The sequence below is a fragment of the Tupaia chinensis genome, unplaced genomic scaffold (genome assembly GCF_000334495.1).
Source record: "Tupaia chinensis unplaced genomic scaffold, TupChi_1.0 Scaffold000429_1, whole genome shotgun sequence".
In the NCBI taxonomy this organism is placed as follows: Eukaryota; Metazoa; Chordata; class Mammalia; order Scandentia; family Tupaiidae; genus Tupaia; species Tupaia belangeri.
The window spans coordinates 5,725,594-5,739,745 of record NW_006159934.1 but is presented as its reverse complement, the minus strand read 5'-3'; the positions used below and the strand labels follow the sequence as shown (position 1 = coordinate 5,739,745).

Genomic DNA, 14,152 nt, shown 5'->3' with positions numbered 1-14,152 from the left:
TTGTCTGTTTGCTTATCTGTTGGGAGCAGGATCTGTCTTGCTCTATTTTGTATCTCCATCACAATATCTGGCACAGAATCATCCTCAATTAGTACTTATGAATTAGTCTATAATTTTTTTTTTTTTTTGCATTAAAGAAGAACCTCACTGGGGCTGGCAGGTGGCGTGGTGGTTACGGGTACTGGACTCCCACATGGCCAACTGTGGTTCAAGTTCTGGACCTGGTGGCTTGCTTTCTCAATTTCCCTCTCTGTCTCTCTCACTTTGTCTGTCCCTGATCAAATTTTAAAAAATAAAGTTAAATAAAATAATTTTTTTAAAGAATAACCTCATTTAAAAAAATAGTAGGACAATAAGAACAATTTATGGAGTTATGATTCTCTTCACAGACTTTAATATTACTCATGGTCCTTGATAAATCAAGTAGTCCAAAAAGACAAGGTTACAGAAAATAAAGACTGTAATTTTAAGATTCTATAGCAGAATGATAAAGATAAATATATGTATATAATTGACCTTACAGAGACTTCACTGTAATGAAACTAATCTCTGTAAGGTCAATTATATAAATATATAGGTTTCTAAAAATAGCAGATCTACAGGCCACATTTTCTATATTCTGCTAAATTCAGGGGAAAAAAAAGATAAAAAACCAAACCTAGAAAAAGAGAGACCCAAATCAAATTATAAATAATAAATGGAATATAACAAATCTTAAGAAAAAAATTTAAATTGTGGGACCACTGTGCATAGCCACATGTTAATAATAATGACAATCTTATGGCTACTTTCCAAAAAATACAAATTGCCAAAATTGACTCAAGAAAAATTAGAGTTCAATTGATTGATAATCATAGTCAAGAAGTACTTGTTGACATTGTGCTCACATTTTATAGTGATTTCTCTCAAACTTTTGTTTTTTAAAGAATTATTTATTTAGTTTATTTACTATTACTATTTAAATTTGCTATAGGGCATGTGGACTCATCGGAGAGAGATAGTGAGAGAAACAGAGAGTGGGAAAGTGAGACAGCAAGCCTCCATGTCCAGGATTTGAACTGCGATCAGCCGTGTGGGAGTCTAGTGCTTCAACCACCATGCCACCTGCTGGCCCTGCTTTTGAACTTTTAAGAGACAGATATTCTGAAAAATATAGAAGGCATTTGGAATGAGACTGAACTGATTGTGTTAAGGTGCTAGTATTTTAATACTCAGACAAAACCCAGGTAAGCCAAAACCACACATTTCCAGAGTCTGCATGTTTCTTTCTCTTCTCACACCCTGCAGACAATGTTTTTCCTAATTTCTGATTGTCACCTAGTCAGTTTTTCCAGGCTCTTCAATTGGTTCTCCAAGAATACTCCTTTCTTGAGTCTTGTTAATCTTTTCACTTCATCTCTAGTCATGGCTGGGCCTCCCAGTTTTCCCCACTGTGAGTCGTCCTCCTCATACATTTTCCCAGCCTTCATCATGCTCCCAGAGTAACAGCTTGCTCACTTTCCAACACACAAGGAGACCTTAGTACAAAGCAAGTCTACTTTACACCTCCCCTCCCATTGCTCTTACTCATAAAAATGGTTTTGAGTTGGAATCATTTAGATTTTCCAGCAAGTTGCAGTAACCTGGTTTAATTTGTTAAAACAAGGTACGTTACTTTAAGCAAGACAGGAATTGTTTCACAAAGAAAGTAGGAAAGAAAAATGTTCAAACTTGCTTTCACTATGGTTGAAACTAACTTGAAACATTGACTTCTGTATTCATTCTTGGCTAAGTTACACTGCAGGAGCCCCAAAATCTTAGTAGCTAACAATGAAGGTTGATTTCTCTCTCAACCACGTGTCCTTTTTGGGTTAGCTGAGGGTCTGCTCATGTTGTATTCACTCTAGGAACCAGGGTGAGGAGACAATCCCGTTAGGAGTACGTGTCTTGTGGCAGATTTAACGAGAAATGGCAGGGTGTGCGATGCCTTTGAAGCTTCTCCTTGAACTTTTCCTTCTTTCATGTTGCCTCTTATACTCTCTTAAATTGGCCAAAGCCTGATGTCAATGGACAAGGAGATATAATCCTCCTGCAGAGAGAGGAAACAAATTGGAATAATATATCCTGTTATAGTATATACTCTTACTCATAAATACTCATGTCTTTCCCTTTAGCCTAAACATATACTCATCCTCTGCCCAGAGGAGACACCCCAAAAATCCCGACCAATTACAGCATCAGACTTAAGAATCTCATGATATACATCAAATCTGAGTGAGCTCCTTGTGGTCTAGAGACGCATGAACTTTTGAGGCAAACCCAACCTCTTATATAAACCCAACATGGGTGGTAGAATAGGGTCAGGCAAAGAACCACATTCCTAAGGCAAAACATGGGCAAAGCATGGTAGTTGGGGACTCAAGGTGGTTCTGAAATCCTACTGGCCACACATTAGGGTGAGAAAATTTCCATAATTTAACCCTAGTTCTGCTTCCTGGAAATTATTCTTCATTTCCTTGTGATCTGTGATTCTCGGCTTCACTTCCTTAAAGAACAGTCCTTTTTCACTCCTTGTACTCATCAAGGAGGGCATCAGAAAAAATGCCCTTGTTGGGTACTATGTAATTTATCCTCATTGCTTGTGCCTGTAGGTTGAAGAGCCCAAAGATCATTTTAGTCTGTGAACAGTCCTGGTGTCTATTAATCCAAGGCTGTGTGTTCCTGGCCACGCGTCTCTCAGAAACGTACTCATATTTTTATCTGATTCCAATAGGTTTATGCTAATAGCCACACTCACAATTATTTATGAGACATACCTCTAAACTTAATAACAGGCTTCCTGAGAGAGTCAATTAACATTCAGAAGTATTAATAAAAAGCACTTTGATTTAATAGGCATGCATTATTAGTGAAGGTGTTTCTCAATTTTTATTTCTTACTAGTTGGAGATGAGAAACAATTGCTTCTTTTTTTTTTTTTTTTTGAGAGAGAGAGATTTTTTGCTATAGGGTACATGTACTCACTGGAGAGACAGACAAGACAGAAAGTGAGAAATGACCCCTGGGGGGATGACCACACTGTGATCCCTTCTTCTCCATTCTCCTCCTGGGATCCTGAGCATGCACACACACACGCTAGGCCTGAGTTTTAAACTGCTTGGTCAAGACTTGAACCGCGGTCGACTACGTGGAAGACCTGTGATATAACCATTACGTCATCTGCTTTTCTTGAATCATGCAAGACTAGGAATTTCTGGATTTTTTTTTTTTAATCCCAGTTTGTAAACCAACCAGTTCTTTCCCGAGCTTGTCTCTTTCTGGTATTACCTTGATGTAACTAATTGAAACCAGAACATGCTGTTTTCCAACATTCTACTTAAAACCACAAGCTCATTCAATATATATATCTGTTCTCCATGTTCTTAATATCACAGGCAACAGTTTTACTAATGTGTTGCTACTGCAGGACATGGGTCATTATATTTTTAGCCTTCAGGAGCAGTTTTGTTTTGTTTTGATTTCTCACTGCCTGACCCTGGAACCAATGTATCACATTTTAGAATTTTTTTTTTTTTAGGATAGCTTCTTACCTCTATGTACTAATTAATGTATTGTTGACATAGACCAACAATGGTCTAAGTTATACTGAGGTAGCAAACAAGGCTACAATTTCTATAGTTAATAACAACTAAGGATATTTCTTACCCACATTACTTGTCCTTTATGGGATAATTTCAGGTCTTCACCACTTTATCCTTATTCTGGAACTCAGGCCAGGAACAGCCCTTATCTAGGGCATGCTATTTTGAAAGCAGAGAGGAAAGAACAAATGATGGAACCACACAATGATTCTTAACACTTTTAATTGGATGTAGCATATGTGATTTCTACTCATGTTTCATTGGCAAAAAAAGTGACATGCCCAAACTTGGCATAAGTGAAATGGGAAAGTACAGCCCTTTCACTGGGAGGAGCAGGATGTCATTAGGAGTTCTAACCCCCTCGCTGCTCTTCTTAATAAATATGGTTGTGAACTTGTGTTTTATCTAATATGGGCATTAAAATAAGAAGCATGCTTAATGATACGTACCTACTTAGCATAAGATGGGAAATGCTGCTTTCTTGGTTGATTATAAACTTTTTTAGAAACATATGCATTGTATGAAGTGAGATATAATGCTCAAGTACATGAAATGGGGAGGGGTGACAGCAGATGGCTGGATGAGGAGAAAACCAAACTAGCAGGTGGCATTTTTTTTCTCTAGGAATCTAAATTGAGGGGGGATATTTTCCACTCGCTGTATTCCCAATAAGTCCCTGTGAGTTCTCAGGTTTGCCTAGAGCTGAACAGGATGGAAAACTGCTCATCTGATATCCTGAAAAGCTGAGACAAGTTTCCTTAGAGGATGGCTAGGGCTTGTCAATCATGCCTCAAGCTAGGTGCTCATGCTTGTAAGCCCACAACCATCTCATTTCTCTTTATCTCCACAGTTTGACATGCAAAGGATAACTCTGGAAGAGTTGAAGCACATTCTCTATCACGCCTTCCGGGACCACTTAACAATGAAGGACATTGAGAATATCATCATCAATGAGGAAGAGAGCCTGAACGAGACCTCGGGGAACTGCCAGACAGAGTTTGAAGGAGGTAGGTAGCCGCACTTTGTCCCTGGTCTTGGATGGGCCCATAGCTCCATATCCTCTATATGAAAAAATGGGTTTACAGTCTCTTGGGTGAAAGTGGCCTTGTACTGAAGCCAAAACTCCAGGACTGAAATGAAAAGATCCTTTTTGTAAAGATGCAGTGGGTTTCTTTTCTTTTTTTTTACCCCTAAAACTGCACTTTTGCAGATTCTCCATTGACCCTGTCCTATCTATCTCTAATGACTTTCCGAGGTCTGCAACTGGGTGTGCGGCTTTGTGGTATTTGACTACATTTGGTGGGTTTGCATGGTGCGGTGAAAGAGCCTGTTCAAGCTGGCGGCAAAAGTGGATCAAGTACTTTGGCTCATCATGTGACCTTGTGCAAGAGGCATACTTTCTTTGTGTTTCATCTATAAACATCAGCCGAACTACACATATTTCCACAGAATACTTAGGAATGGACAACCTAAATGCTCCAAAATGCACTGACCAAAAAGAGCCCAGAGACAGAGCCTTTCCATGAACTCAGCAAAGTAGTTACAGAAGAAATAAGGTTCCTCTGAGTCAAAAATAAAAAAGAAAAGAAATCCATGAAAGGCCATTTTTCTTGGATTCATTAAAGGAAATTTAAGGAAAAAAGAAAAAAAAAAGCTACCTTATCTCCCAATCAGTAGAGAGTTTCCTGGAAGCTAAATAATTTAATCCATCTTTCCAACTAAGAAAATCAGAGCTACTTTAACAGCTCTGATGTACAGGAAAAAAATGTTTTAATTACATTAAAACATCATAGCAGGCTATCAGCAATTTTTAACTTGTTCAACCATGAGATTTTTCTTAAGTTTATTTATTTCTTCTGAGAGACAGATTGAAAGAAAAAGAAAAATAGAGATAGGCACCCCAACAGGGTCTTCATGCCTCACTCCACCCCCAGCCTCAGCCAGCCTGCATCACAGGCACATGCGTGTATACCAGTGTGTACAGAGAGGCCTCAGGAGGACACTCATATGGGTCCTGCACCACAGAGCATTGATTACCCACCCACCACTGGCTGGCCCCAATGCTGAGATTTCTTAAAGAGGTCAGATTATTTTTTTCTGAATATCATGTGTGTGTGTGTGTGTGTGTGTGCGCGCGCACATGTGCACCAGAGGGTCTGTGTACTCATCAGAGAGAGAGAGAGAAAGAGAGAGACAGAGGAAGCATACCCCCCTAACAGGCATGGTCATGCCACAATCCCTTCTCCTTCACTTCATCCTGTTGGGATTTGGGGCATGTGTGTGTTTTTCAAGTCATCTCTGTCAGGATTCAGACTGTGAGGTGGGCTATGTGGGATTCAGCTCCCTTAACCATCAGGCCACAGACTGGCCTTTTCTTCTGAACACTTCAACCAATCACTGTCCATAGTTGGTAAGCCGGCACACAGAGCCCAGATGGACAGTTAGTTATCTGGTCTTGGCACTTCTGCACTGCAGTCAACCAGGCACTATGGTGGGGAGGCAGCTGGGCTGGAGCCATCCTAGGGGCTGTAGCTATTCATTCAGGCCTGGGCTCCCATAGGTCCCATGTGGGCTGGGTCCTGCCTCAAAGAGCCAGGATTGGGACCAGCAGTTAGCGTAATGGCTATATCGCTGAACTCCCATGTAGCTGACTGTGGTTCAAGTCCCGGACCTGGTGGCTTAAACTCATGCCGGGTGTATGTGCGTGCATGCCCAAGATCCCGAGAGGAGAATGGAGGAGAAGGGATTGTGACGTGGCCATTCCCCCTGGGGGGTGATTTCTTGCTTTCTATCTCTCTGTCTTTCTGGCTAGTGCATGCGCCCTATAGCAAAAATTCCCCCCCCCCAAAAAAAGAGCCAGGATAAGAGGAAATGGGATGGCTTGTACTCCGAGTTTACAAACAAAATGAACTAAAACCAGAGAGATAGTGAGGACCGGGGCAAAGTAGGCAGGAGTGCCCCCTACAAAAGTCACTTAATTTAAACTTTTCAAAAATGCTCTGTGCATTAAACAAAACCCAGTATGGCCCAGATGCTGCCTTGGTTTCCCTGATGTGACATGCGGGCTGACTTTATCTGGCTTTATTTGGAGTTAGAACCACACAGATAATGTAAGGGTAGGATGGAATCAGCATTGCCAATGCCTTTTCCAGTAAGACAATGCAAGGGGTTTGGGAGAGTAAGGAGGACTGAGGAGGGCAGGGATTGGGCTAAAACTTGGGGAAACAACAGGCCCAGCATTGCCATCCTACCTCGTTGCTAGCACACAGACTGTGTGTTCATGCAATTAAAGCATTTGGAGGTCTCGCCCCTGACTCTCAGCAATCATCCTTGAGAGGGGTAGGAAAGCATCTGGGCAGCTCATTTTCCACAAGAGCCTTTGTTTATGGATCAATGTTTTGTCCAGAGAAATGTCACAAGTCTTAGTAATTTGGGAAAGGTCAGACTACACTAGGAAGTAATCTAAATTCTAAGCAGTGCCTTTTCATTACTCAGAAGCTCATATATTAATAAAATAAATGTCTGACAATGGGGCTATCAAATAGAACCACTACTGGGTTTGCTTTATGATTACTCTTACAACATCGGCAATAGCCACCATTTGGGAGTAATTAATAAGTACCAGGCACTGTGCTGAATGACTTAAACTCTACTCTCTTGTTTAATAAAAGAAACATTATTTTGTAATTAGCACATTGCCTTTTTCACATGACCTCTGTTACTTTGTTTACACAATCTCTTTTGTATATTTTTATGTCAGAGAAATTTTTTTTTTGAGAGGTTTTTGCTATAGGGCGCGTGCGCTCGCCAGACAGACAGAGACAGAGACAGAAAGCGAGAAATCACCCCCCGGGGGGGGGGGGGATGGCCACGCCGCAATCCCTTCTCCTCCGTTCTCCTCTCGGGAGCTTAGGCACACATACACACATGCCCAGTGTGAGTTTTAAGCCACCGGATCTGGGACGCGAACTGTGGTTGACTACATGGGAGTCCAGTGACATAGTCATTACGCTAACTGCTGGTCCCTCAGAGAAATTTTTTAATTGACTAATTTATTTCTTCCATGAGTAAGAGAGACAGAGAAAGAGAAGGGGGGGGAATAAATAAATAAACAGGCACCTCATCAGATTCTTGGCGCCATGACCCTCCCAGCTTCAGCCAGCCCCAGATCATGGGTGCACCTGTGCTAAGCATACTCAGATCTCCAGATGTGAAGCTTGAACTCTTTTTCCAGTGAGTAAGCTTCATAGAGTACTGTGTTGTATTGCTAAGTTACCAGAGACACTTTAAAAAATAGGGACCAGCAGGTGGAGTAATGGCTACGTCACTGCACTCCCATGTAGTTGACCGCAGTTCAAGTCCCAGACCCAGTGGCTTAAACTCACACCAGGCACATGTGTATGGGTGGCTAAGATCCCAAGAGAAGAATGGAGGAGAAGGGATTGTGGCATGGCCATCCCCCCAGGGGGTGATTGATTTCTCACTTTCTGTCTCTCTGTCTCTGGTGAGACATACACATATATATGTTGTTTGGCCCTAAACACAAATTCCTTGGTTCATGTTTAGACTGAAGAATTTTCTAATGTGGGATAAAATCAATGTCACTGGTACATATATTTAATGCCCACATCCCGCTCACCTTATGGAAAGGGCCTCTCTGATTATATTTTGGGCAAAGGTATCTAGGAAGAAATGAACTCATAGGTCCTAAGTACTCCCTCGGCACCCTAGGACTGGAGTCCATTTGAAAAACTGTGGCTGACCTTGGCCTCCTCACTTCCATCCCTCCTGCTACCCACAGAGGGGTTATTTTGAACTTCTCCCTTCTTCTAGCACAGCCTGGTTACACAACTGTGTTGCTTCTGCCTCCAAAATTCTCTCCTCCTCTGAGCCTCAGGTCCTTTGGGGCCTCCCTAGTCCCCCACACTGTCAACCGCTTCCTGGCTTCTCTTGCCCATAGCCCAGGCTGCACGCCTTGTCCTGCCACTCCAGTCATGCCCTTGCCAGCATCTCAGGATTCCCTATATCCCGTCTGCTTCCTGCATCCCAAATCTCACTAACCCAGCATCTAACTATGAAAGGACAAGATAGTGTCTTTATTTCTTTCTATCCACAGAACTCTTTTCTCTTCAAATCTAATCTTCCCCATAATCCCAAAATAACTGATGAAAGGAGGGAGAGGGTAAGGCATTTTCCTTCCTCCTCCTCCCATTCTAGCTTTGGTACAACAAGGTTGTAACAGGCCTTGTAACTTCCTGATCACAAGATCCGCAGCCTCAGTTGAAGTTTCCCTCATTCACTACCTGGCGTCCAGGTAGGAAGTCATTCAGATTGCTCAACTACCAATCATTTACCAATACTATGTGGGGGCTTCATGCCTATCTCACCCCACTGAATATGGAGACTTCTCTGGCATAATCTACCAGTTAGAATCCTATACTTCCCAAGTCCTGGTGAGAATATTTGGTTATCCAAAAGGATAACTCTTCTAGTCACACTTCTAGTCCCTTATGTTCTTCTGAATCCCCTTGTTAAGATAAATTGTGCTAGGGAATCAGCAGTTAGCATAATGGCTATGTCGCTGGACTCCCATGTAGTCGACCGCGGTTCATGTCCTGGCCCCGGTGGCTTACAACTCACTCCGGGCACATGTGCGTGCGTGCCCAAGATCCTGAGAGGAGAATGGAGGAGAAGGGATTGCAGCATGACCATCCCCCCTGGGGGGTGATTTCTCGCTTTCTGTCTCTCTGTTTCTCTCTGTCTGGCGAGCGCATGCACCCTATAGCGAAAAACCTCTCCAAAAAAAAAAAAAAAAGATAAATTGTGCTAGAAGTATTTCTGTGTTGGTTGCCAATCTCTGTGCCCTAATCATTTGGAAAAATAAACAATTAGGCTAGCATCCATCATAATGGATTAGTTACTAGAGTATGTGTCACCCAGAATACCATGACCACCCATACTAAGTAAGAGTTTTAAGATTCTTTGCTTTAGTTTGGTCACTTTCAGTAACTAGGAATTTTGGGTTTAGAGGACATAAGCTCAGTAAGACTGAGAGACAAATTTGTATTGATTGGATGTTAGCTGCTGACATATATGGAAGGTAGTGGTCTCATTGTTGACTCATCTATCGGCCTGTCACTAGAACTTTATTAAGTATTCTTATAACAAATTGTACTATATATTAAGTTTGATAGTGTTTGCCTCCAGTATGTTAAAGGCTTGTTCCATATTAATATAGTCCAAGAAGAAAGGAGTGGATAACTTTCTAGCATGCCTGCCAAGTGTTATCTGTTAACACATTAGACTGACCCCCCTCAGCATGGCCCTGAAAGTGGCCCTGTTACTTCTGTGGCTCAGATGAGAAAATTGAGCCTGAGAAAGGTGAAGTAATTTGTTCAGTTGAACAGCGGTTAACAATCTGAACCCAGGTGTTCCTGACAAAGCCCTATCCTGATCTCTTCCTTTGTTACCTGGGCTCCAGCATTTCGAAGTCTCCATATAAAATGGCGTTTCATCCTCCTTACTCATTTTCCATTTCAATGCCAATGAAACCAGACTATATTTGGAAGTTGAGTGGAAGTGCAGTAAGATCTGTGTGTGAGCCCTCTAGAGACACATCCCCCAAGTATTGTCCTTAAATGGAATACCAGCTGTCAGATTTTTCTAGACATTCTGACAACACATACGAGAGAGGGAAGTAAAGCAAAAACATCAACTGGGGAATAAAGAGTTTCTGGGAAAGACGTGGTAGACCTGCTCTGCCACTCCCAGCACTTCCAGATGATGGACAAGAGAAACAGTTATCAAAAGAGACTACATGGGCCAGGAAGCCACAGAAAGGTCACTGGTGGGTTCCATTGCTAACTCTGTGCTGACTGCTATGTGACTCTGGGCTTGTTCCTTTTTCTTTCTTTCTTTCTTTCTTTCTTTCTTTCTTTCTTTCTTTCTTTCTTTCTTTCTTTCTTTCTTTCTTTCTTTCTTTCTTTCTTTCTTTCTTTTTTTTTTTTTTTTTAGTTTATTTATGATAGAAAGTGCATGCGCAGACATGAGAGAGAGGAAAAGAGAGGGAAACATCTTCGACCAGGTTCTTCCATGCTGCAATCCCTTCTCCTCATCCCTCTAGCTCATCAGGATCCTGAGCACATGTGCATGCACCTGGTATATTTTTATTTAAAAAAATTTTAATTTAATTATTTTTTTCCATTCAATCAGCATTATAGCATACCAAATGAATTTTCCTACGATGATACCCTGTATTTTTAAGCTGATCCAGGGATCTGAACTTGCAGTTGGACATGGCTTCCAGCACTACAGTTCAGTTTGTTATCAACTGTGCCACTAAGTGGATCTTGAGGATCATTATATAACCTCTCTGAGCCTTATTTTCCTCATCTATCCAGTGCAAAGATTGGACAACAGTGGCCATATATAGGTACAAAAACTCCTGGAGTCAGTAGAAGGTCAGAAAGAATTTTGTAGTCAAATCCAAGGTCACCAGATCAGTCATGCTCCCTAAAGTCACAGTGTTCCTGTCAGACCATCAAATGCACACCTGAAGGAGGAGACCTGCCCTGTCACCTGGCCATGCTCAATGGGTATCACATGGCCATCCAAATGAAAAGGGCACCATATGTCACCTACACCATCTGTTTTCAGCTCACCTTGGCTGCGACTTTCCTGAAATAAATCCTTTCTCCTTGGGGAGATGTAGGTCAAGGCAGAGCTGTGGTCAGTGTCTAGTGGTGAGACAGAGGACAGTTTTTAAAGATATTTGGGACCTCTGACAAAACATAATTTTCCTTCTGTTTGAGGCCTTTGCAGCAAGTTTGTAGGAGAATTTTCTGAGGCGTAAGATTTTGAGATGCAAAATAGAGGCCTAGAGAGCTATATTTGTGAATTTGCAAAAATAGAGCAGGTCAAGAGCTCCAGCTCCATGCTCAGGACAGGTCTGGATTAAGTTCCTGGTCTACCATGTGCTTACTGGAGTAAGGCACTTAAATAAATAGCAAGAACCTGCTGTCTTCATCTATGACATGGGAATCATGACCTACATGATATGCTTGTGATGAGGATTCGATGAAAATGTTTAGAACAAAGCTTAACACATTAATAAGTACTCAAAATAAACAAGAAGTGGGGACCAATGGTGTGATGGTTACATCACTGGACTCCCATGTAGTCAACCATGGTTCGAGTCCTGGACCCAGTGACTTAAAACTCACATTGGGCACGTGTGCATGTATCCCCAAGATCCTGAGAGAAGAGTGGAGAAGGGATTTCAGCATGCCCATCCCCACGGGAGGGGGTGATTTCTCGCTTTTTATCTCTTTGTCTCTCTGGTGAGTGCACATGCCCTATAGAAAAAAAAATCTCTCTAAAATAGATAAATAAACAGTATTACAGTGGTGAAGTGCAGTGCTCTATGAGGCTAACCCACATAGGAAGGTTCTGGTTTACATGTAGAGACCTCCCTGAGTACACTGCGCATATATATGTCCACACTAATCCACAGCTGGCTAAGGCTGAGAGTAGATCATGGCATCAGGACTCTGTTGAGAGCGATCTCTCTTTTTATCTTTTTCATTCATAGGGGGAATAAACAAACAAATATCAGGACTCTGTTGAGAGTGATCTCTCTTTTTATCTCTTTCATTCATAGGGGGAATAAACAAACAAATACCAAAAAAAAAAAAAACTTTAAGAAATAATTTTTTTAAGAGAAAGTTAACCAGTCCTTGACCTCAATTATCTTCTTGACATTGGTTTACCTGGAGACATTGCTGAGTGCATACTGCTGCTAGAACTCCACATTCTCATGGGGTAGGACCCAAATATGCAGAGTTTGAATCTTCCTCTTTCCATATTCATGCCTTAAGTCAAGACACTGCTAATACTGGAGTTGCCAACGATACTCATCAAGATGCTTCTCATTGCAAGCAACATAAAGCAGTCCAGACCCCCTTGAACTAAAAAGCACTGGCTCCAATAATAGGGCAAGTTGAGGCATAAACTTTGAGTGTTCTGGACCCACAGAGCTCGAGCAACGTTCTCTCTCTCCTCCTCTCTCTTTCCTACTTGCTCTCTCGCTCCCTCTGTTCTTCTTTCCTTCTTGTTGACTTCATTCTTGGACTGGCTCTCTTTTCATGAAGTGGCAGGATTCATTCTCTCAGGATTCATCTTCAACATAAGAAGGAGCTCTGGTCAAACCTGCCTTGGCTCATGTGCCCACCCTGAACCAAGCCCAGAGCTTTGGGTGCTCTACCTAGGCAAACTGGTTTGTGTTGGTGAAAGAGTGAAGTCCTGGACTGACAGCTCCACTATGTGGAGTACAGAGATAAATTTTTTTAGAAGAAAGCGAAAGACTGCCAGGAAGTTCAAAATAATAGCTGACCACTATACCAAGGGTCCAGAGTAAGACTTTCAAAGCAAGACATAGTTGTCTGATGTCTTGCAATCACGAAACAAGGGGCACGAGATTTGGTAGTGGAAAAGGGACCAGCCCCCTTCCCACAAGTTGTGGTGGCTCCTCTTCCTCTTCACAAAAACTGCATGAAACACACCAATTACACTCCTGTTCCCGAAGAGGCTACATCCTCCATTTCTATCTTTAGGTCTTGTTTGGGTGTCTGGGCATGTCTGATATTATTGAGGTATAGAAAATTCTCTTTCAAAAGCTCTTAATTATTTCCATTTTAGGCTATATAAATAGCCAGTTTCACAGAATCATAAAATGTTAGACCTGGAAGGACCACAAAGCAATCATAGCTCCCAGACTGGGAGGCTCTGGCTTATTGTTAGAATCACCAGAAATGGGACTGGTAGAATATTTTTTCTTTCTTTCTTTCTTTTTTATTACATTCATTCCAGAGTCTCCAAATCTCTGCCAAAAACTTTATTCCTATAGGTCTGCAGTGAGGCAACAAATCTGAATTGTTATGATTCTAATTTGCTTCATTTAGGAACCAGTCCCTCTGCAGTCCAGTGTCCAAACATTGAGACTGAGTCCAGAAGGACTATGAACCCATTATGTCCAGAGTTTTCCAGCTGATTAGTGGCCAACTCTGTCATTTTCCCAGGGGAACTTTGTTAAAATAAGAAAGGGGACTGGACAGTGAAACAGTGATGAAGTGCATTAGCGCATTGCTACTGGAGACTGACCTGCATGGGAGGATTTTTGGGTTCATGTTCACAGACTTACCTGAGTATGCTGGGTATGTACGTGCCCATGACCCAGGCCTGGCTGAGAATGCAGAGGGACTGCATCAGGACTCTGTTGGAGGTTCAGTCTCTGTCTCTTTAACTCAGAGCAGGCACGAGTAAGTGAAGGAATGAAAGAAGACAGTCAAAGAAACAGTCTGTCACTGCAGTTTACAAATCCAGGTCCTGTTAAGGCAACCACTGTTAGCCAGAAACTTTGAACAAGCTTTCAGGAAAATAGGAAACCTCACTGCTATGTCTTCCTGCATCAGCCTCCCACAACTCACGTTTCATCCCCAAATACTTTCTGGGTTCCTACTATGTCAAGTACTGTGC

The 14,152-nt window shown here is 41.9% G+C and overlaps 1 protein-coding gene and 1 long non-coding RNA gene across 2 annotated transcripts in view; one reads left to right on the top strand and one right to left on the bottom strand.

Moving 5' to 3' along the window:
* CALN1 (calneuron 1) overlaps positions 1–14,152 on the top strand; it is a 579,183-nt gene that overhangs the window by 551,901 nt on the left and 13,130 nt on the right. Inside the window, exon 6 of the mRNA XM_006155014.3 lies at positions 4,470–4,626. Within this exon, the coding sequence (XP_006155076.1) occupies positions 4,470–4,626 (157 nt within the window). The remainder of the gene's footprint in view (positions 1–4,469; positions 4,627–14,152) is intronic.
* LOC102473585 (uncharacterized) overlaps positions 1,932–14,152 on the bottom strand; it is a 17,923-nt gene continuing 5,702 nt past the window's right edge. The window contains exons 2-3 of the long non-coding RNA XR_335515.1: positions 3,684–3,778; positions 1,932–2,068 (exon numbers count right to left, since the gene is read on the bottom strand). This is a non-coding gene — a long non-coding RNA (uncharacterized LOC102473585). The remainder of the gene's footprint in view (positions 2,069–3,683; positions 3,779–14,152) is intronic.